Here is a 23,726-nt window from a genome sequence, read left to right as displayed (position 1 = left end):
TATAGGGAGTGGAACAGCTGCAACTGAGATCAAGCCCCCCGCGCCTGCCCGCTAGCCTGGGGGTAGGGCAGGCAGCTGGGAGAGGGACTCAAAACCTCCCTCCTACTCTGACAGCTCAGGGACTGGAGCCCAGGTCTCCCACAACTCAGGGGATTGCCCTAGCTGCCCCGGGACACAGGCGCACACCCCCACCCTGCTCCCTTTTGTAGGTCTCTGAGCCTGACTGGCTGGAGCCAGGACTCCAAAGCCAGGGCGCGGCCGTAGCAGAGCCTGCAGGAACGTTGCATCCATCCACCCCTGCAAACACAGGCACCTCCACTGGCAGGCAGCAGCTGCGCGATGGTTTGGAGAAGGTCGATGATACCTGCATCTTGGACTGGAGCAGCCGCCGGCCCGTTCTGAGTGACTTGCCCGAGGTCAGACGGGAAGTTTGGGGCAGAGCAGGGACTGGCCCGCGGGCCTTCCAACTCCTGGCCCATCCTTCCTCTCAACTCAAGCACGTGGCGCTGGCCTGTGGTGGAGCAGTGCCTGTGAAACACGGTCCCCCTCCCGCAGGAGAGCATCGACCAAAAAAAACAAACCAAGATCCAAAACACTCCCTCCTTCCCCCTTGACGGGGGGTTTCTTTATTTATTGACTTGCACAAATAAACCAGGAGGCTTAAAAACAAACAATGGCTTTAAAAAAAATGGTCATCTTCAATAAATAAAAGGCCTGGGCAAAGCCGGGGAGCCTGCCGGCTGCAGCAGGGCCTGTACAGATGCGGCTGAAAAGCAGATCCCCGCCCCGCCCTCATAAATAACAGAGCACGTGATGTACACAACAGAACAATGGACAACACAACTGGAGTGGCTGATGATACGTAATAGAACCAACCCTACTGTAAACAATGGGAGAGCAGGCGGCCCGTGGGCCTGGGTTACCTGAGTGCTCATTGAAAAGCCAGAGGGGGTCTCCCCGCCACGGGAGAACAGAGCAAGTGTGGCTGGGCCTGGTTTCTCAGGGGCCAGGAGGCCCCTCGGTCAGGGAGCCCGGAGGCTAGTCAGATGTGTCATGGCTGGTAAAGCCAGAGGGGCTTGTTAACGTGATGGCCTGTGGAACCCAGGTCAGCCGACCGAGGGGTGAAATCCTAGCGCGGTGGGGAAGGCTGGACTCCACTCCAGGGCTGGCTGGGAAAACACCCTCTCCCCTTGTTCTAAAGAGGAGCAGTGGAGGCAGAGGCAGGCCAGCCCTTTGCCCCATGGCCCGCTGGGGGGAGACCAGATGGCCACGGTCTCTCCATCACGGGTCAGATGATTTTTAAATCAGGGGCAGTCGTTCTTAACAGCAACGATTTCCCTTCTTTAGTGGGGTAACCGGCCCCCCAGCAAAACCTTGTCCCCCACTGACTGAGCCGCTGCTCGCCCCGCACGGGGACCTGGGTCTAGAGAAAAATACTTCACTCAGAAACCAGAAAATAACCGTGAGCTGAGAGTTGGGGGTGGAGAGGGAGAGGAGGAATTCCCAGCAGCCTTAGCCTCACAGACAACATTAGCATCCTGGGCAGGGACCTGTCTGGGGCTTGAATCAGCACACACCAACTCAGCCACTAACTCCGGCGTAAGCTCGAGCAGCGGGCAGAACCCAGCCCCCGTCCCCCTGTATCCTTATAACCCCGAGCAGAGAACGCCCCAGCCTCTGCCCCAGTAAGAGCAGCTTCCTGCTTGGCCAGCTGCACCCACACAAAGAGAAATGAAGGCTCAGCTGCCTGTCTGCCGCAGGGTTAGCCGCCGCTCAGCTCAAGGGAGCAGGGTCCCTGCTTCCCTTGCGGACAGGAGCAATGGTGGAAATGTGTCTTGTTTGGATCCCTCCAACTTTTGTGCGTCTCTTTAGCCACTCCAATTCCACTAGCCCTCCTAGGGGTGACGGGAGCCGGATAGCCAACTACCCGCATTCAAAAATCATGAGAGTGGCTTAAAAATTATGATAAAAAATAATAAAAGCCTAAAATGTGGGTTAATTTTATTTCGCTTCTGGTTCCTCAGCTTCTAGGATGCATGGGGGTCACATTTTCAAGCTTTTCTCTGCAAGCCTGAGAGCTAGAAATTTAGGGAGGGGTGAATGAAAGCCAAGCGTGTCCTCTAATCACGTGGATCCAGGAGCTGGGGCTTTAAGAAAAACACCAGCGGTGGCAAGACATGATAGAATTGCACGTTGGCAGCATGGGGAGCTGTGCTGGGACTGGGCTAAGGCAGTCACCCCTGGGGCATGAAAGTAACCAGAGCTTTGGTAACACCGACGCAGCCAGAGTGTTTCGCTGCAAGTCAGCCTGGCTTTCCCTTTGTTCACAAAGGGGGGAAAGAGAAAGCCAAACTCTCCATCTCCACTGCTGGCACCCAGCCCCTGCCCAGTGCATTGCAATACTACGCCCCCCACCCCCATTCTGGATCCCATGGGATTTAGGAACATGCTCCAGGCCAACAACCAGCAGCCTCTCTCTCTCCCCCCACCCCTGTTTTAAGAACACAGCCCTCCGCTGGAGCAATAGCTCCTATGACCTAAAAAGTGTAGCATGGTTTTCCAGTTGGGCAGCTAAGAATCTGTGCCCCCTTCCCCTCTCCGCAAGTCCTTCCATAAAAGAAAAATGCTTTGAGATGCTGGGTTCGTCCTTCGGCTCCTCCCTGCCAGCCAGGGCCCTGGTACCAGGGGCCGCGCCTTGCGATTCTCCAGGATGGTGGAGCGCTCCCTCGGGGAAAATGGGTGTCACTCTTCGCTTTCAGCTTCGCCCAGTGTGTGCGTTTCTTGGGTGGACTGTTCAACCAGAAGCCTCCCAGTGAGCCACTTTTCAGGTCTCCTGGGGCGCGAGGGAGTCAGATGATCACCTGCAATGGGAGACGAGAGAAGAGACGTGTGACCCACACGTGGTCTTTAGGGTGGCAGGCAGCACAGCGGACGAAGGGTGGGTGTAGCAAGATTGTGACAGAGCTGGGGCCTGGAGCGAAAGGAACTCCTGGGTCCCATCCCTGGCCCTGCCACTGACTCACGGTAGGACCTGGATCAAGTTGCTTAGGGCTGGTCTATACAGGGACACCCAGGTATGTTAATCCAAATTAATTTAAAGTGGATTAGTCCAAAAAACACCACCACATTGACCTCCGCTTACTCAGAATTAAAGTAGCATCAATTTGGTTAAACTAAACCATATTGGGGCCACTTTAATTCTGAATAGCAGCATGGACACAGGGGTTTAGTGTTGTCTAACTAATCCACTTTGAAAGTTAGTTTGGATGAACTCTCCCGAGCGTCCCCTAGACAAGTCAGCAGTGTCTCCGTGCTCAGTTTCCCCATCTGTAGCCAACTTCCCCACCGCACAGAGGTGGTGGGAGGATCAGAAAGAGCTTTGGGGAATCACGCAAGATAAGAGGTGATTTAAGGATGGGCTTATAACAAGCTGTTTGGGGAACCCCAGGTGCTGGGTCTGCTCCACCGCCCCTGCCTCGCACCGCTGTGGAAGGTGCTTGGAGGGGGAGGGCAGATTACGGGCTAGAAAGAGATTCCTAGCCAAGGTGCCCTGGACCGTGTCCAGCTGATGATAGAGCTACATCCCCGCAGAACGCCACCCCCAGACATGCACAGACACAATTTAGCCCATACCCTGCCCCACCTCTAGGGTAACGAGCCACTGACAGCTGGTTCCGGGCACCCAAGTCTTTCCTCTTCAATGGGAACTGAAATTTGGTCTGAAGACACCTCACGCTCAGCAAGAGAGACAAGGGGAACATTGGAGTCTGAGCTGTGGGGCAGGATCTAGGTTTTATAAGTCTCAAGGACCCCTACAGAGCAAACCCAACTGTACCACTTTAGCTGCTTTCGCAGCCCAGACCGTCCCCTCCCTTCTCAGCGTGAGCGTCTGACTCCGGGTGTCCCCAGACGTCAGGACTCAGCCGCTAGAAGATGCACCAAAGTAGGTGGCCGGAACGGCAGAAGAACGATCCACAGATGGACATTCTGCACCTGGAGTTACACAGTGACCCCCCTGCCTTGGTCAGCCAGCTTCCCTATGTGCACACCTAGCCGGGCTGGGCTGCTTGCCCGATCTACCACCACTGCAGCTCCAGCATGATTAAAAGCTTTATACCTCCTTTGAACCCCCATCCCCTTCTCCTGCACGGGGATTATGGATAACACAGCAGCTTTTGGGGGCGCCTGTACTAACAAGGGACCGGCCCGTGCCTGAAGAGCTTTCAGTCTGAAGTCATTCTGTTCTCAAAGATATCGGGGTGAACGGAGGTGCCGGTAATCCAGGGAACATCTGAGGAAGTGACCTGCCCTGGTTCAGGTTTTAGGGCTAAAACGGATGGATTTGCTGAAGGTTTTTAGTCAGGGTCAAAGACCAGGCAGGGCCTTCTCTTCCAGCACATGGTCATTTGCTGATGTAGTTAGGAAGGAGGATTATTTGTAGTGGGGTAGAAGCTAGGAGCCCTGAGCACGGACGCTGTTGTGCTAGGCGCTGTACAAACAGAACAAAGAGACCCCAAGTCTAAGTCATGACAAAGAGGAGTGTTGACTGAGTGAGGATTTGAACCTCTGATTTCAGGGTAAGAAACCTCAGCTTTGGCCACTCGCAGCCCAGAGTCAGAGGAGGGCCTCGCTGGCAGAAGGGAGCGTGATTCATTCTCCAAGCCAGCCCCATCCCAAACAGATCTGCAAGGCCCAGAGTCGAGCTCCCAACCCATGTGAAGAGAAAGGCTGGCATCTCAAGGGGCTAGGAGCCCGGGTTCACAGGGGCCAGCGGGGCGAGACCGAGAACAGCTTCCCAGTGATGGCACAGGCCCTGCACGCTCCTCAGCTGTGCTTTGGTGCTGAGGGGCTGTCGGCACCGCCCCGTTTGTCGTGCCGGGTACCATGCTCCAGCATGGATTGGTTGTCAGGGAATGGAACAAGAGAGACTAAACATCCCTCTCCAGTCTTTTGCATCACCTGGCAGCCAAACGGGGAGCAAAGTGGCCTGGCCCCCCCTCTGTGATGGTGCTGGACAAGGGTCACAGGACCAATACAGCGGCCCCTGCATGCCCAGCTGTACGCGAGACTCCGAGAGGAGACGCAGCACTCCTGTTTACTCCTCCCTTTGGGCTCTGAGGCAGGGGGATAATTAGATGGTTGTGTCGGTCGAGGCAACCCTGGCTCCTGCGTGCTGCTCTGGGGGTTAGAGCGGGCAAACGGCTGAAGGGAGGAAGAGAAAGGCAGCCCACCTCTGCCTTCGGGAGAGCAATGTCACCGTCTCCCCCGCTGGCACTACAAGTGCTGCCCCGTGCGGCACGGGGGGATTGGGGCTTTTTCCCCAGCCAGAGGCTGATGCGAGAACCAGCTTTGGAACGGGATATTTGTGCTGCTTGTCTGAAATAGAGCACAACGAAAAACCCCACCGGGCCGAGCAATTCCCGTCGGCTTGGAGAGAGGGGTCCCGAGCAATTACAGCACATGGAAGTGGCCAGGTGGAGAGGATGGGAGGGGGGTTCTCAAAAGCACCTAAGTCACTTGGGCCATAGGCCCATTGGAAGCTGAGGGAACCTGCGCCTCTCAGTCACTTTGACTCACCGGAAAAATCCCACCCTCGGTTTCAGAACGCTTCCATCAACTTATTCCAGCATAGCTCAGCCCAAGTCGGGCAGCAGCAGAGCCAGGAACAGAACCCAGGAGTCCTGCTCCCCTGGCCCCCCTGCTCTAACCACTAGACATCACTCCCCTAGTCGCCCCACAGAAGCAGCGACGGGTTAACATGGAGTCATTGCTGCCTCTCGCTCATGCCGGGCAACGGGACGTCAAACCAACAAAGAGGTGGAGGCCCACGAATGCGTGTCGGCGTGTCACAGAACTGCCATCCTTTTGGAGAGCCACGGCCAGGGACTCACCCCGTCCAGCATCAAGGCCCAGGGTTCAGAGAGTCCAGCTGGGCCCTTCTAGCCACCAGCGTTGGAGGGGACGCGAGGTTCAGGCTGAGCAGCATTTTGCTGCCCTGGGAAATCACAGGCCAGAGCCTTTCCCTGCAGGACAGGGGCGTGGACGGGCTGAGCCTGTCTTGCAGGATTCCCGGGCCGGCAGCCACGGCTCTGGAGGTCTCATGGGGGGTCAGCCACATGCTTCTGCACTTGGGCGACCGGATAGCAAGTTTGAAAAAATTGGGATGGGGTCGGGGGGTAATAGGCGCCTCTATAAGACAAAGCGCCGAATATCAGGACTGTCCCTATAAAATCAGGGCATCTGGTCACCGTATCCCGCACGGACAGGTTACGGAGCCGGCAGAGCCACGATACGCCACAGACAAGCCCTGTCCAGCCCTCTGCAGAGCTGCTCCCTCTCTGCAACCTGCCACCTCCCCTTCACGACACCACTGCAGCCTGCAGGGTGCTCTGCAAAAGCTCAGGGAGTCCAGCCTGCTCCCAAGAGGCCAGCCGCGCCGAGCTCCCCTGAAGGCTGCTATCCCTTGGGGGGCCCCTAACCCTCGGCCCCCAGGTCACTCTCGCCAAGCCTTGGGAGCCAGAGGGGCTGTCCTGAAACGAACAAGGCCGGGCACATCCAGACATGGGGCAGGGGGCTGGGACGGGTTGCGGAGGTCTCCTCTGCTAGCACGGACGACGCTCGGTTGATGTGCCGCATGTCCGCACCTGTATCTCTTCCCGCTCTGAACCGCCCAGCCCTCAGGCAGCGAAGTGTTCGGCAGGCACCTACGTGAAGAAGCCACGCCCGGTCTTCCCCGTCTCCAGGCAGCCAACAAATGCCCCGAGTGTGCTCAACCAGTGGTCGCCCGTCTGCCCCTCCGGAGGGTGTTTCATCCCAGCTCAAGGCAGGGGACGCCTGGGGGCCAGGAGAATGGCAGCAGCCTGTATGGCCCTGCACCCCTGGTCCTCTCCGCCCCAGAGCAGCCATGCCACGGCAAAGAGGGAGAAGTGGGCACCGCCGCCCAGGGCAATGGGGTGGTTTCTCTCAGGGAAGGAGGCGGGGGGAACTGGGGAGCAGCTGCAGAGGAGTTACCCACCCAGCTCACCCCCTGCTCCACAGCCCCCCCTGTTACTTTTCGTCTCCTGGCCCCCCTGCACTGCGGCCTGCAGTGACCTTGACAGCAGCCCAGCCTCGCTCTGCAGCGCCCAGAGGAGCGTCCCAGTGCCGGGGGCACTTGCTGAACTCTGACAGCCCTTCCTGGGACACAGCCCTGCTCGCCTGGCCTGACGACCGGCCCCAGCCGCCAACTCCCTCATGTTGTCGAGTTGGGGCTAGGATCCGGTCCCAGGGCGCGTCCAGAGCCCACATGTCCAAGCCAATGCCCACCACCTTGGGAGAAAAGATGCCCCGTGAGAGTTTCCATGAGACCACAGCCCAACCGTCCGTGGCACAGCCGCTACGGAGGGCAGCCAGCACAACGTCCTGCAAACAAAACCGCAGGCACAAGAGATTCCCAGCTAAACCGCCCTCTGCGGCTCGGCCATCAGAGATGATCACAGTTCTCAGTTTACCATCCTGCTTCCAAACCAGAGGGGTTATTATTGTGCACTTCCAGAACACCACCGCAGCTGGCTTCACTGCGGATCAGGACATCCTCTCCCCCTTCCCTTAGCTGGCAGCTGTTTTGATCATTTATGAAGCCCCCTAATAAAAATGTTCCAGAATCCACAGATGGCCTGTGCTGGAGGGCAGCCGGTCTGCCAGCACGCCCTGCCAGGTCCATCTGAATGGGCCAGAAATCCGGGATAAAGTCCTCATAGGACCAAACTACCAGGGGCTCTGGTGCTTTTTAGATCCTGAATTCAATGTTCTCCAAATAATCCAACATGGGGCATGCTACAGGCTGGGAAAAGGGGTGATAATTGAGCTGAGATACACCCAGATTGCCAGGATCTACCCGCTGTCGCTGGATGTTTCTGTGAGGAGGATGCAGCAGCGGGGTATTCAGGGGTCGGCATTAGGCTCCAGGGTTAACGCCCTGTGAAGGCGCCCGCAGGCAGTTCATGGTGCTGGGGCTTCTGGCACCACAGCCTCGCTAAAACAACCCATGCCTGCCAGACAGAGCGAGGGCAGCCGGCTTCAGCAGCATTACTGAGTGTGCTCAGTCCATGGAGGCAGGGGGGCACATGACCTTGCATGCTCCCTGCACACAAAGGATGTCTTTGCAGTCACAGCCAGGAGCTTGTAGCCTGGTGCTCAGAGGTGCTGAGGGCCCGCAGCTCCTATTGACTTTGGTAGGAGGCGGGGGTCCCCTCCCCCTCACACCTTCTGGGGGAGCAGTTGTTTGTACGTAAAACACAGGCTCCAAGTCTGCAGAGAGCGGTGGATCGCCTGCAGGGGTGGTAGCTTATGGCAGCAGCATTGTCCAAACCCTGGCCAGCCAGCTGGGGGGCCGGGGGAAGACGACAGGGTTCACTTCACCCCATGCTGCTGCCTGAGGGCTGCTCTGCGTGCAGCGAGTTTGGGGGATCATTCCAGGGCCTAGAGGACAGGTGTCCACAGCCCCACAACACTCTCCTCCAGCTGGCCAGAGGAGCAGCCTCCCTCCTCCTGACCGGGAGGAGGTTTGGGTCCTCCGGCCTGTGGCTACTGCCCAGCTGGCTTAGGCTGGGGATTTAAACAGGACGGCGCAGCCTGTGCGTATAGAGACGCCCACCCACACACCTAGCTCTGTAACGCATCAGCTTGCCCACATCCTTACAGCCGATCCCCAGCCCGCCGGCTGACAATGCAGATCTCCCCAAGACAGAGGGAAGCGAGGCTAGCCGTGCCTCGGAGCCGCACAGGTGATCAGAGAGAGCGTGGCTCTATCATCCCGAGCCCTCCAGGCAGGGACAGAGTTCATACCCGCTGGGGATGGAGAAGCACCTAGGACATGGCTCCCTCCCTGCCACTGAAACCCGGGTCCAGGTTTTAGATTCTCTTGGCTTTGCTTTCCAAGCCCGGGTTTTGGGGAGTCCCCAGGCAGGTGGCTAATTCCAGTGGGAAGTGGAGAGGAGACCTGGACTGGAGCCCTCAGCCTGCGGGCCCAGGATCCCCACCCCTGGCCCAGCCCCGCCCTGCTCACCTCTTGCTGGCTGTCGGCGGTTTTCAGCCATTTTGACCGGGCTCCGCTGCCCACCAGCGGCTTCTGCTCGGCGGGGAGGCAGTTGCGGGGGGAGTCGGCCGGCTCAGGCCCACTGCACTCCGAGATGGTTTTCACTTCCGGAGGGCTGGGCTTCTGCTCGGGGATGCGAGCCACTCGGAACCTGCAGACACAGCCACGCATGGGTCAGGGAATCGACGGCAGGGCCCGGGGGACGATCAAACGCCCTGGGGGCCTGAGCACGCCGGCCTACGTCACCCCGATAGGTAGAACAGCGGGCAGGGCCAGACTTCGCACTCAGGACAGATGCAGCTGTGTCTGTGCAGTGCATCCCCCCGCCCAGCCTTACGACGGCAGATATATGCCTCAATTGCACAGACGGGGAAACTGAGGCACCCAGTGGCTAAGCAGCTTGGCCAAGGTCACGCAGTGGAGGCCTGGCTCCTAGTCCCCACTTCTAATCGTAGGACAATGCTGGATCGCCTGGGTTTAACATAAAAAAGTGTGCATGCATCTCGGCTAGCCAGCCGCACGTTAAACCCCAGCCGGTGGAGACGGCCGAACAAGTGACCCACTGCTCCCTGCAGGGGATGGAGGCAGCTGAAGGAGGCCAGCGTGGTCAATGTCCCTGCCTAGCAACCGTGTAGCACTCGGGGCCCCGATCCCGTTGTGCTGGGGGCACCACCCACAGAACAAAAGGCTCGGCTTTTGCCCTGAAGCTCCCGGCACACTCTCCATTCCCGACAGCTCGACGGCTCTGCCCGTGACCGGGAGCTATTTCCCCCTCCCCCCGCGCCAGGATCTGCTCCTCTCAGAGCAAGGTCCGGTCCTGCTCACCTGCCCACGGAGAGAAGGGTGATCTCTCCGGGCCGGCCGGCCTTGCCGCCCGGCTTTGCTGGCTTGGGGGCGGTGCTGGCGGTGGCCGTGCTGGCGGAGGCAGCGGCGGTGGCTTCAGCTTCTGGAGGGAGCAGCACCTGCGGCCACTTCTTCTGGCAGCAGCGGGTGCAGCTGGGGCCCGGGTGAGTGGCCAGGCCCTGCACCGTGTGCAGGTGGTGCTGGTGCCGGCAGATGTGGGGCATGTGCGGTAAGAAGTGCAGCCTGCGGGGGGAGAGAGACGCAGTCAGCAGGGGAGATGGGGGGAGTGTGAGGAGCCCTAGATAAATTCTCCCTGCGAGGGAGGGCTGGCCAGGGCCTGTCACAGGAGGTCACGGGAGCTCTCCCCACCAGCTCCGCCTGGGACGCTGACTAGTCTGTATCCCAGCTCCCACACCCAGCCACTCGCCTGCAGAACTAAGCTGGGTCAGTGCGTGGAGCGACCAGCCTGTATCCTTCCCCCGGGACAGGATTCAGCTCCGGGATATTTCTAGAGCTGCCCACCCAGTGCAGCTGCCAGCGGCTCAGCCCTGCTCCCCGCGTCCTTTGGGTCCCCGGCAGGGTCAGAGCGGGTCTCGAACCATGCCACAGCCCTGCTCAGTCCTGCCCTGGGCTGTCTTGGGACCAAGGCTCAGAGAGCGGAGCCTGGTCTGTGCCGCAAGACGGAGCCAGAGCAGGGGCGTGTGCGTTTCCTTGCTGTAACTGGGCTCCCCGTCATGGTACTTCCTACAGGGAGGCCCGCTGGGAAAAGGAACTGGGCCAGGATTGCCCCCTCTGATGCCTGCAGCACCTCTGGTTTCCCCCCCGCACGAAACAGACTCCCAGCTCAGAAAGGCCCGTCTCCACTGACCAGCTGCAAGCGAAGCCAGCATCGCCACGGAGCTGCAGGCCCCAGGCCCTTACCTGTTAGCAGGCTTGTGGCTGGTCTGGCCCAGCTGTTTGCTCTGGTACTCCTTCAGCAGCTCCTCCAGGCCAGCGGCGTTCTCTGTGGGCAGCAAATAAGAGGGGATGGTCAGCCAAAGACTGGCGCGCGCGCAGGAGCGAGATCCGTCAAGCCTTAACGGGATCAAGTGGCTTGAACAATCCTCTGCAATGATTTGCTGAGGAAGGCAATGCAAAGGGAGACACGAGACCAGCTGCTCAGCCGTTGGTCAGCTCAGGGACAGAGTTAGACCACTGCAGGCCTGGCCCCGTTTGGTCCCAGGTTGGGCTATGCAGGCTCACATCTCTGGCCTAGCTAAGGTCAGATCGCTGCAAGACCCCGCACCCTTTGGCATGCTGGCTGAGGACACGGGACAGCACGCAGGTGCTGGAGCTGTACAGAGGTGGCTATGCAGTGTTCACCAGGGGAGGACACATGTTCTGTCTCTCCCCGAGTAGAACACGCAGCCAGGGCTCCCCAGATTTCAGTCCATGGGCAGCCACAAGGGTCAGAGATCCCTGCCTCCCTGGAGACTGACCTTTTTTCTCCGTGATCAGTCGCACAAGGACCCCGATGGTGTCTTCGTTGGCATCTTCTATCCTGTAGGCTGAGTTGTTACCTGGAGGGAGACACCTGGTATTAAAATCCGCTGCCACTCCCCATGCTCGGTAATGCAACGTCTCAGTACATTACACACGTCTTCTGATTAAGCCTCATGGCGACACAGAGACAGGCAAGCGGTGTGCCCATTTTACAGATGGGGAAATGGACACGAAGGGATTTACTCAGAATCAGTCGGTGAGCTGGCCAGACAGAACCCAGGCACCCCCGGCTCTTAGGCCAATGCCCTAAGCCCCCCCAGGCACAGCTGTAGGAAAAAAGTTACGTTTTCTCTGATGTCACATTTAGAGCCCTCCCCCCCAATGCAGAGAGTATTTTTAAATGTGCCGCTAGCAAACAAGTCAGCTGGTGTCCCGGATCAGCTGGCAGATTTCCAGTCCTTTTAGTATGTAGTAGTAATATCACAGCCGTGCCTAGAGGCCCCAGAGCCGGCTTGGTTATGCTAGGTGCTGTACATACACACACAGCTATAAGCCTGAGGATCTTACAGTCCAAGCAGAGCATTATGGCTGTTTTACAGAGTGGGAACTGAGGCACAGAGGGAATAAGGGACAGGCTCAAAGTCAAGCAGGCAGAGCTGGGAATTGAACCCAGATCGTCTGCCTTCCAGAGCCTTAGCCATGAGCGCAGCCTCCCTTTAGCCCAGTCCGCTGCTAGCAGGCTGGCCAGGCAAGCTGTCCCGTGCCTTCGTTCACTTGCCCTGCCTTGGAGCCGGTGGCCTTTTCGGGATGTTTCACAGGTCACTGGGGGGGGGAGAACGGCCTGCTCAAAATCCCAGGTCCAGGCGTGGCTCTGAACCCAGCTCGGCGGCTGAACTTGGCTCAGATAGTTAGGGCCGTACGTTCTGCCTGCCTGCTTCGCCCCGCTCTGCACCGCCAAGCGCTTCACTCCCAGGCCCCGTCTACACGAGAGAAAGAGATTTCTCTAGGCGTCCCCCGGCTCATTCTGCCCTGGTGCTCAGCACCCTCAGTCCATTCCCAGTGACACGATTCCACCAGCAGCGCTACACCTTCTGGCCAAGAGATGGCGCCGAAGGACAAGCCCAGCCCGTGCCATCTGGGTCGTGCTGCACCTTCAAAGTGGCCGTGTTCGCCCTTGGCACGGGGAGCGCTGGTTGCAGGCGACTGCAGGCTAAAGCAGCTGCGGCCCGGGTTGCAGGGAGGGCGGGGGAAGCAGCCAGCTCTCATAAAGCATCGCCCCAGGCCAGCGTACGATCTGGCACCAGAGACATGGCAACTGACAATCAGCAAAAAACACCCAAAACAAACCCAGTTCTGCCGCCCAAAACCAGCAGCGAGGGCGACACGGGGGGCTCCGAGCTGAGGCAGGGTGTCCTTGGCTGGGGCAGAGGGAACAGTGCTGTCTGTCCATGCAGATTGGGGCCGGCTGGCGCCAGCAACGGCTGACCTGCGGCTAGTTACCAGGCTTGCTGCCCGGCTCACGGGGAGCAGGTCCCTGGCCGGGGCTATGCCGGAGGACAGACTCCATGATCACAAAGGTGCCTTTGGCCTTGGAGTCCTTGACTCGACCTTGCAGAAATTCCATTTTAATGGGTCCGCATCAATCCTCTACCAGGGACCCGTGGTTCCCAGACCCTCCCCCCCAGCTCTTATCAGCGGTAGACCTCAGAGCACTTTACAGAGGGGGGCAGATGGGAAACCGGACACAGAGAGGGGCAGCGACTGACTCACGGTCACCCAACACGGTCACCCACCCAGGGTCCCCTGTGCACCAGACCACACGGGCTTCCCCCTAGGGCGGGCCCAGGATCTAGCTAGCTCCTTCTCCCATTCATGGGAGGGTGGGATGGACACAACCCCTCTGGGTGACCCCCGGTTGGAAACCCTCTGCCAGGAACCATTTCCGACAGATCCTTCCACGGCCCCCCTCCCCGGGGAGATCAGAGGTCATGTTAGCCCACCGTCCAAGACAACGAGATGGGGGGCAGGTACTCGGTTCCTTCTCCTCCATTCGGGACCTGCGCCCGCTGCTCTTGCTCAGGGAGGAGGGCTGGGTCAGCAGCAGCCTCGCTGCTCCCCTCTAACCAAACCTCGGGGCAGCGCCCCGTTCTGAGGGACTCCATGAATCTGACGCCAGAGAAGTGCCCAGCCAAGCCCAGGGTCTCCGGCGCCCAGGGGCCAAGCCTGCACTTGCACCCCCCCACACGCAATGCAGGAGGGGTCCTGGCACCCCTCCCCCCCCAGCCTTCTGCCCCCTCTGCCTGTCGTGAAGGGCTGGCCTGGTGGCCCACAGTTACCCGGCGCTCCAGCCCCGCAGCCTGGCACCGGCTCGGAGGGGGCGGCCTCACCCCCCCTCCCCCCCGGCCTGGGAGGGAGGGGTTCGCTGGGCTGGCCCTTCATGACACAGAGGAGATGGGGGGTGCTGGCCCCTCCAGTGCCCCCCACCCCCTGTGCATCATGAAAGGCTAGACCAGAGCCCCCCCACACAGGCCGGCACCCGGGGACCTGGCCCCCTCCGCCATGCCACTGGCCAAGCCCCTTGCAAAGCAGGTGGGCAGAGTCTGTGGCTGGCGGTGCGAGCGGGTGGATGGGATGCAGGACAGGCAGCTGGCCACCGACACGCCGAGTGTCCTTAGCCTCGGGTGCCTCAGTTTCCCCAGCTGTACCATGGGGGTATAACAGGATGCTGAGATGACAAACACTCCGCGTGCCCTGCATGATGGTTGGAGAAGATGATTTTTTAGTTAAATCCTGAGAAGCCCCAGACGGGGCTTTGACACAGGTGCCTCTAGTCTGCAGTTGGAGGAACATCCCTTTCCAATGTTCCCTGGTAACGTAACCATCACTGACGCTGATCCAGAAACTAGGTCAGCCTCAGCCCCCCTCGCCCTGCCCTGCTTTTCTACTCAGCAACAACCGGCACCAGCGATTCCCCGGCCCGTAGTCATGGCGACAACAGCTTGGGCTGGGCACTTTGGGGTTATTTAACTTTCCTTCTGCTCAGGAAACAACAGGGGAGCAGGTACGGGCAGAGCAGGCATTGGTGGGCGCCACGGTTCTGGAGTGGATTTGTGGTGCCTGGGAGTTCGAGTGGAGAATCAGGGTTTAGAGATCCGTCTGTTTTTGACGGCTCCGGAGAGGGTGGAAGCCCAGGTCGGAGGGCCGGGGGGGTGTATCTAACACACAGCTGAAGGCACCGAGATGAGTATAAGGCAGGTGAAGAAGGTGTTTGGTCTTGCAGTCCGTCGGTGCGTGTCCTGAGGGGAGGGGGAAGATGGATGCGTTTGGGCAGTTACTTTGTTCGTATCCCACAAGGAGATGCAGGAGCCATACAGAAATCACACGTGAGGCCAACGCTCACCAGTTTAAGCACAAGTCTCACCATATGTGCTGGGTTTTTTCTTAAAGCCCCAGCTCCCGGAGTCATGGGATTACAGCCGACTCTCAGTTTTCAAGTACAGCGTCCGCACTGCTGCAGAACAGAAGTCAAAAACGTGATCCTTTAAAGGCTCAAAATCCAGAAACTCAACACAGACCCCCAGATATGTTTAAATCTTGTGATCATTAAGCCACTCTCCTGGTCTTTTGGCACCGGACTCAGGCTCCCCTTCCGTCCCCAGTTATGAGCGCTACACCCATCTGCATCAAGCAGTTTTATCTGGAGGGCTCCCCCGCATCCCTCTGCAGGGGAATTTAAGAGAAATAAACACATGCTCCCGTCATGGGCCCTATGCAACAAAGAGGGTGGGGTCAATCCATGAAACAACAGATCAAGAGGCCCTGGCCTGGAAAAGCAACGTCAGAGGACTGCAACGCTGGCACCAGAGAGGAGCTTTCCCACAGCTCCAAGGCCCAGGGAAAGCTAAGGCCCAGACTTCACCGCACTTCAGGGCTATCCCATGCCAGGATTTCACCAGCTCCACATATACAGCACTGCAGAAATGCAGCCACCTCTGGGAGGGAGGGTACCAGACAAGTTGCACCCAGTGAAGCATGCCAAAGTGGAGTGGGGAAAAATACAGTTATCAAAAAAATCCCAACATGGCTCTTGATCACAGAGAGAGAAAAAAAAGGATTCCAGTTTTAAGGTGTCCCTGGAGAATTCCCCACACAGCAAACCTCAGGCCCTTAGTTTTATCTGGGTGAGACTCATCCATCTCAAGATCTGAACCTTGGCTTCAGGGAAGGCCAAACCAGACGATCAGGGTTCTAAACCATTCTCAGGGCTATGGAACAGATGCAAAATAGGCATATTGTTTTCAGAGAGCAACTTCAGCCGAGTCTCTTGATCGCCCCTGGACTTTGTTTCTATTGTCTCGCGTGATGGGCGAGGCAGGGAGGACAGGCGTCACTAGCACGCCAGGTGATGGAAAAGTAACAGCTGGTCCAAGCATTGATGCTGAAGAGATGCATGCTTATTGGCTGAAATGCCAAGTGCATCTAAGGCAACCGTAAGCCAGTCTATTCAGCCACGCCTTATTGGTTAGGAATAGGAGTTCAGCCAGAAACCAGCCTATCAATACAGAGAGTCTTCTCAGGGAGAGTCACAGACAGCCCTATTGCTACCCAGGCTGACCCTCTTCCATGTCACCCCAGAGAGAGGTTTTAGATGCTTAGTTGCCCCTAGTATTATGCCCTGTATTACAGGTAACAGCTAGATCACAATGTGCTATACAAAAGAGCACAGTGCTGTACAAAGGGGGTCACAGTATCTTTACCTCCATTTGACAGATGGGGAAACTGAGGCACGGGGAGGGAAGCAACTTGCCCAAGGTCACATAGAAGGCCACTGGCAGAGCTGAGAACTGAACCCAGATCTCCTGAATCCCAGTCCAGGGCCCTACCCACAGAGAGCACCACGCCATCCCTAGCAGAGTTTGGCGAACACCTAAGCCTCCAAGACAATTATGATTTACAGAGGGCACTGAAGCTGGAATAGCCCCAGATTCCAGCCACCAGGCAAAGGGGCCCCACCTGTGGAACTCCTTGCCACAAGAGATTGGAACCAGATGGTGAGTAGCACACACCATTTGACAAAGCCTTCTCCAGGACCGATGCCCCAGTGATTCAGAGGAAAGCAAACGACAGTCCCTCCCCAGCCTGCGTTACTTGGGCAGCCAGGCATTGCTGTGCCTGTGTCAGGCAATGCAACAAATCCAGGCACTGCAAAGACACACATCTGGGGAGAGGGGATTCAAACTCTGCTCCTTCAGCACCAAAAACACAGGCCTCAGCTGTGTGAGCTAAAAGGAGCCTCCTGTAGCTGGGGGCAGCACTTGGTGCCGTACCATCTCTGCAGCTTGGATTCTGGACGGCAACCCTCATTCACACACATTACAGACAAGACAAAAATGTGTGCAGCCAGCAGAGGCTGTCGGGACATTGGGGGTTGTGAGTTTGGACCAGCACCCGAACAGCAGATGTCATGATCACGGTCATTGGTCACAGCATTATCCGTCCCCTGGAGAACTTTCTTCAAGCAAAGAGGGCTGGACCGGGGCTCCCATCACAGCTTCACAACCATTCCCCTGCTGGCCAGAGGGGATCACTCCAGAGCAGCTAGACCCACATGCCTTTCCCTACCTGGAGAGCAAGACTGGGCCAAGATCTCAAACCCACACGCCTCTTACAAGCCTGTGACACGTTCCCCTCTGCCGGACTCTCTAGCTGAGCAAATCCGATGGTTGCAGCTCAGAGCAAACTCGCTCCAGCGAGGCAGAGCTCAGCCCCATTCTCCAGGGGGCTGCTTGGACAGCTTCATCCTGGCTTGCGTCTGACAGCTCCGGCTTCTCTTCCCACAGCAGTTTGTCTATTTGCAGTGCCACTGGGGTACGGGTCTCTAAATAGCGATTAACGAAGCCCACGTGGGAAGGGAGGGGAAATAAAGAAGATCTTGGGACCAGCCTTGCAATTGCTTAGTGAATCCTGGCATTGCACAGCCATTGCACCGAAAACCAGCCTGGCAGCGACTGAGGGCTTAGCAACAGCCAGACAGAGAAGCCCTCGTGTAACAAACCCACATGCTACAGCCACACACATTTGCACACAGAGGGAAACCAGATTAGAGGCCGGCTCCTCTGCTCCAAACACTCCGGCTGCTACCACTTGGTCTAAGAGCTGCCTAAGCTACCAGCAGATCCCAGATCCTCTCTCTGGGCCAGTCGTTAGAGGGAAACATCTCACCCACTCACACAATTCCTACCTACCCCTAACCCCGGCCCCACAGACATTCCAGCAATGCCCCCACCATCAGTCTAGTGCCAGTAAAAACGCTTTCGTGGCCAGAGAGCAGGGGGTTTTATTATGGTATCACCTGACCAATAGCCACCTGTGCCTTGGTTTACTTTTTTTTTTTGTTTTTTGTTCGGTCCACTTTCAACTTCGGCTCATGCACCAGCAGGACACACTTGCTGGGAACCGTAATCACATCACATTCCTTGTGAAGTTCTTGCTTATTTAGAGGGCACTTCCTTACACAAACACAGATCCTGTGCTCTTCTATTGGATCATTCATAGATATGGGTTGGCAGTCTAAAGTAGCTCCGAATTCCTTGATCATCCGTGCAAACTCCCAGTTTGGACAGCTGCTATCAAATTCCTGGGTTTACACTAGAGAGATGTTGTCTCTTGGCTGGAGAATCAAAGGAGGGAGGGAGGGACAATCTCGGCACAGCTGCAGGAAAGGAACTGGATTGTCTTCAGAGGAAATGAACTGGCTACAGACACGAAATCAAGAGGAAAAAACAAAACATAAAACGAAAACAGAGCGAGGAGAGAAGAGACACTGAATCTCATCCACCTCCAGCCTATCTTGGCCGGCAAGGCAAGTGGTCTGGAAGGAAGGGAGTTAGCAGATTCTTCTCTGGGATTCAACACCGCACTAGGGTTGAGTCACATGCCAGGAGCGCTGCTGGAGCACTAGAGGATGGGGCAAGAATCTGGATGGAGCAGAGGAACTTGACACCCACCTGCTTCCTCGGCAAACAGCACTGCAGGAGAAGAAAAGTGAACAGCTGAGCTGCTAGTGCAGAGATTGATGGCATTTTGGAAAAAGGTGCAAAGACGACTGCAGAAGTGAATAAGAAACTCTCCATAAGAGGGCGAAAGTTCACTCAGAAATTTTACAATGGATACAGAGTCCGGTGTACACAACTTTGAAAGGGAAGATTGTTGAGAGAAACAAAAGATGGCATTCACAGAGTGGATTGAGTCACCTAAACGAGGAAGAAAAGCCAACTATGCCGTTGAAGCTTACTTCAGGGAAGCTCTTCGTGTCAGTGAGCCAAAAGTACCACGACCTCCAAAACAGCCGGACTGTTCGGGATTTCCAGTTCTTTCCTCCATGTTTGTTTGAACTACTAGAATAAGAGATTCCGTACTACAGAAAAACTATTGGGTACAAGGTACCTCGTAATCCAGATTTGCCAAATACAGCCCAAGCCCAAAAGGAAGAACAGATTAAAATTGATGAAGCTGATCCATTTAATGATGAAGAGCTGGAAGAAAAAGAGAAACTACTATCCCAGAGATTTACCAACGGGAATAAAAGAGATTTTAACCAGTTCATCAAAGCTAATGAAAAGTGAGGCCATGATGATATTGAAAATATAGCCGGTGAAGGAAGGAAAAAGCCCAGAGGAAGTCACTGAGTATACAGATGTGTCTGGGAAAGAGGTAACGAACTCCAGGACATAGAGAAGATCATGGCTCAGACTGAAAGAGGAGAAGCTGGAATTCGTAGGTGGATTTGTATTAAAAAAAGCACTTGTCACAAAGATTGGCAGATATAAAGCGCCTTTCCACCAGTGGAGAATATCGTACGGTACGAGCAAAGGGAAGAATTAAACAGAGGAGGAGGATCGCTTTCTAATCTGTATGCTTCACAAGCCAGGATTTGATAAAGAAAATGTTTATGATGAATTAAGACAGTCTATTCAAAACTCTCCCCCCAGTTCAGATTTGACCGGTTCCTCAAGTCCAGAACAACGGAACTACAGAGGAGATGCAATACCTTAATCACTCTGAGTGGAAGAGAAAACATGGAATGGGAAAAAAAGGAGAAGGCAGAGAAGAAAAACGTGGACCAAAGCCTTCTTCAGCAAAGAAGGGTAAAATGGATGGTATTCCCGATGGTCAAGGAAGGATAAAGAAGCTAAAGCAGTGAACGATGAACTTTTGTAATCACTAAATTTTAAAAAGAAGTTATTTAATGTACGGGTCTTTACAAGGTACAATGCTCAACTATTATGTCATTACAGGACAGCAGGTCCATCTGTTTATTGAACCAGAAACGCAGCAATTAATGTAGTTTCACTTTTTTAAATGCAGTAGCTGTAGTGATTTTTTTTAAAAAAAGCATTAAAGTAATAAAACAGGCTTCATTTATTTAAAAAAAGCACTGCTAGCACTCCTGGCCAGTGTCTTCCCCACTCAGATCATCTTCCTTTCCCTCATTTCCCTTCCCACTGGCCAAAACCTGCCTCACTGCTGTGATTTCTGACAGCTGCTCCCCCAGAGCAGCATGATCCCTGCACTGGGACACATGCCCTTCTCCCCTGGTGTCACATCTGGCAGCAGCTATTGCTGCCGGCCATGGGGAGGCAGCGGCCTGTACCCCCACCCCACACGTGACCAAACCCCAAGCCGGCGGGATCTCATGAACAATGACAATTTGGCCTGCCTGCAATTCCCCCTTTGGCCACTAGAGACAGCTGCGCTACATATACTTAGCTGCTCCATCAGTACCTGGCGCACCTGTGCTCTGAGCTGCCCCATAGCCAGCTTAGCAGTAGGGGCCTCCACCCCGCTGCAGGAGGTTAATGGAGGAGGGAGCTCAGGGCAGCCCCTTTCCCTGCAGGCTGGGGCAGGGGCAGCTGCTGGAGTCTCATGCACAGGGCACTGGGGCATTGTCTGGGGAGCCTGGTGCATTTGCATGCCCCGGAGGCTGTATTTGCAACCTGTGTAAATCAACGTCACCTGCACATTGAGGGGGGAGCAGGAAGAGATCCAAAAAAACCCCCCATCCAACAAAAACCAGGATTTAGTTTCAATCTCAGGGTGTTTAAACCAATCTCACGTTTTGGGAGGTTCCCCACTCACGAGCTTCGAACTCTCGGGGCTGCCGTGGCCCAGGCTGCTGACATGAAGGACGGAGATCTGAGCTGCCCCCAAGGAGAGCAGCGTGTCTGTCTGTCCGTCCGTCCCTGCGTTTTAGCAGGCCGCCCCCACGCCCAGAACCAAATGGCTGCTGCTAGAAATTCAAGGGCCGCTGGGCTCGGCCCCCCCCAGCCCCCACACCCACGGTACCCCACTCTTGCCATAGCGCACCGGGCAGCGCAGTACAGCGTCACCGGGGCGAGGGAGGGGGGCATTCTTCTGCCCCCCCTCCCATCCTCCCCAGCTCGTCACGGCCCATCAATCGCACAAGGCTGGCTCTGTTCACTCCTAGCCTCTGTCACTGCAGAAGCGTCTCACGGCTTCTTCTGCAGCAGCTCCTGCCCTTGAGATAACCTGCAGGATGGGGCTTCGTTCCCTGCAGCGGCTGCTCTGAACAGCAGCTCAGGAACTCACAGGCTGCGGGGACCCCTCCCAGGGCCCAAGCATAATTTTTTCAGGCCCAGGACAAACTTGTAACATGGGCCCCCTCCCACACACGTACCCCAATCCCTCATCCCATCCGTACAATCTCATGAGCCATGAAAACCTTTTTCCTCATGGTAATGGGGGTTGCAGCCTGGGCCTGGCCCCCCAGGGCCTCTGGGCCCCTGTAAAGTGTGCCCTTTTCCCCTCCCCCCATGTGGGCGTCCTGACCCCTCCCCTGGCTCCTCCACATCAGCCGACCCCTCCCGTGGAAGGGGAAACTTCTTAACAGAGACTCGAGATGTGTCTCAGTACACCGGCAGAGGGAGGGGGATCTGCCGTCAGTGCTGGGAAGGGAGGCACCATTTGGGGTACCCCCATGCCCTGGATCCTTGGGCAAGAGAGATACCAGTGGCCAGACCCCTGGGCAGGGGTAAAAACAGGGTTTGGTTCGTCGCCTGGATTGGCGCTTTCCTGATTCACAGCTGCCGGGACCCCAGCCCGTGAAGTGCAGCGCATTCGCGGTCAGACGCGGACACCCAGCTGCCGCCAGGACTCTGTGCTCCACCCGTGGGGAGAGGTTGGTCTTCTGGGCTCTCTTGGGGCACCGTGGCTAGCCCGGGTCCACAGCGCTCACCGTCGCCCTAGGCCCTGCTCCGCGGCAAGGGGGAACACTGCCACGGGAGGGTGGGCAGAGATGCGGGTGTGAGACCTCCCTACAGGTCGGGGTGAGGGGAGAAATCAGTCCCGGTATGGACAGGGTGGGACTGATGGGCTGACCTCCCTTCCCCTCTAATTACAGGAGATGGAGTTTGCTTGCACGTGATTGAGACAGCCAAGAGCCAAAAGCAGACAAAGAAAGAAACAAACCCAGAGCCCCTGGCCAGAGACAGGAGCTGGCGACTATCACACGAGATCTTTAAGAGATACAACAGCCCATCTTGCATCCTGGGGCGGGCAGGAGCTCCTGGGTCCTGCCCCAGCCGCCGGCAGCCTGCCTAGAGCAAATGCGCGTGTGCAGCTCCATGCACAGGGGCTGCCAGTCTTCCCAGCACGCCTCCACGTTGCCCACTTGGCCCCCCTTCTACCCCTGCAGCGGGGGACATGGAGGTCAACCTCTCCTCTGCCAGCCTGGGGCACAGCTGGGGAAGGTCTGGTTCTTCCACATCACGAGCCACCCTCCTCTCAGGTGTCTCCAGTGGGCCCATCACGCCACCCAAAGGGCGGGCACGGCAGTGGGTGCCACTCTCAGATCAGCCAGGGTGGGGCGCCGTAGAGACGGCGGTCTCGGGGTGGAGGTCTGGACTCTGGAGCTGCGGTGCAACAAATTGGGGCACCCCTGCTTCCCCTGCTCCGTGCCGGGCACGAGCTCTCAGGCAGGGGTCATGGGGAGAGAGCACAGAGCCCACAGGGCAGCGCTTACCACCTCGCTCCGCCTTCGCCACCTCCTCATCTGTCTCCTTGTGGGCGGTGCAGTGGTAGCCCTTCTTCTTCAGCAGGTTGCAGAAGAGGATGCCCAGCAGACCCATGATGCAGAAGACCGGCACGATGGCCAGCACGGCGTACTGAGTGGCGTTTTCCTCCGGCTTCCCGTCCCGGGTGCCGTTGGACACCGCCCTCTCGTCCCGTCTGTGCAGGGCCTTGACGTGCCTCACCAGCCGGGGCGGCCCCTGCTTTGGGCCTGCAGGAAAGAGGGTTAAAAAGGAGCCAGTCACTGAGTGGGGACTAATGGACCGTGCATTGGACCGGGCGTCAGGAGACCTGGGTTCTAGTCCTGGCTTTGCTGGGTGGCCTTGTGCCTCTGTTTTCCCCATCTGTAAAATAGGGCTAATGCTACTTGTCTCTTTTGCAAAGAACTAGGTTTTTTTTATTAAGAGGGAGGAAACGCTCCTTAGCCGGCCAGTGCGCATAGACTCCGCTGCCTGCTTTTCAGGGGAAACGTTCATTTTTTGGGTTCGTATTTCCTGGGTTTTGGTTGATATTTCTGAAAACGTTGTCCGGTTTGGGTGTGGGGGTTGGTTTCAGTTTTTCCTTGAAAACTGGAACAAAAACAAAAGAAACCCATTCAGGGGTAAGCGAGTGTCCCATTTTGTGACGTGCCGGTGGAAGAACCGACGGGCGCTCCGTGCCCGGCTCCCCGGAGCTGGTGAGCGGTCGCCCGGCGCCAGGGCTCTGAAGTGGCAGGGATCTGGGGAGCCAGGCCCAAGCGTTATGGCACAGCTCCCGTTAAAATCCTGGCAGGAAGTCGCTGCCGGCTTTCAGCTTCCGCCACCACCCCAGCAAAGAGACGTCACTGCCGGATCAGGACAGGCTGCAGGTGAAACAGCAGTGCCACCCCCCCACCCCCAAAGCACAGGCTTCCCATCCCCTGCCTCTTCCTCGCCCCCCCCCCCCCCCCAGTCTCCCTCCTTTTCTCAAGGAGCCCATACACAGCTCGTCAGCCTTGCAGGGAGTACATGGTCCAATGCAGGTGTCCGCCCCACCCCCCTCACCCCTGTGCTGGGCCCCCAATTTGCCCCCCCCCTCCCCCATCTGCACTGAACACCCCTTTGCCCCCACCACTGCCTGGTTGCAGTCACGGGCAGGGCACGGCGCAGATGGGGCCAAAGCCAGCTGTGGGAGGGCCGTGCCCACTGGCCGAGGGGCTGCCCCTCCTACCCCAGAGCAGGGGTGTCCCCCACATCCCTGCGAGGGGCAGCGCCACCAG

The 23,726-nt window shown here is 57.2% G+C and overlaps 1 protein-coding gene and 1 pseudogene across 1 annotated transcript in view; one reads left to right on the top strand and one right to left on the bottom strand.

The window, feature by feature from the left end:
- Positions 1-593: 593 nt before the first annotated feature.
- RELT (RELT TNF receptor) overlaps positions 594-23,726 on the bottom strand; it is a 34,424-nt gene continuing 11,291 nt past the window's right edge. Inside the window, exons 5-10 of the mRNA XM_067533269.1 lie at positions 22,443-22,700; positions 11,398-11,478; positions 10,841-10,922; positions 9,902-10,162; positions 9,047-9,227; positions 594-2,861 (exon numbers count right to left, since the gene is read on the bottom strand). Of these exons, the coding sequence (XP_067389370.1) occupies positions 2,850-2,861; positions 9,047-9,227; positions 9,902-10,162; positions 10,841-10,922; positions 11,398-11,478; positions 22,443-22,700 (875 nt within the window). The 3' untranslated portion in view covers positions 594-2,849. The remainder of the gene's footprint in view (positions 2,862-9,046; positions 9,228-9,901; positions 10,163-10,840; positions 10,923-11,397; positions 11,479-22,442; positions 22,701-23,726) is intronic.
- On the top strand, positions 15,764-19,604 carry LOC137143428 (SWI/SNF-related matrix-associated actin-dependent regulator of chromatin subfamily A member 5 pseudogene; annotated as a pseudogene).

The sequence above is a fragment of the Emydura macquarii genome, unplaced genomic scaffold (assembly GCF_026122565.2).
Source record: "Emydura macquarii macquarii isolate MOO-44397 ecotype Brisbane River unplaced genomic scaffold, CSIRO-AGI_Emac_v2 contig_3328, whole genome shotgun sequence".
NCBI lineage: Eukaryota > Metazoa > Chordata > Testudines > Chelidae > Emydura > Emydura macquarii.
Note: the sequence above shows the minus strand (reverse complement) of the source record. Positions and strands in the feature narration are given on the sequence as shown.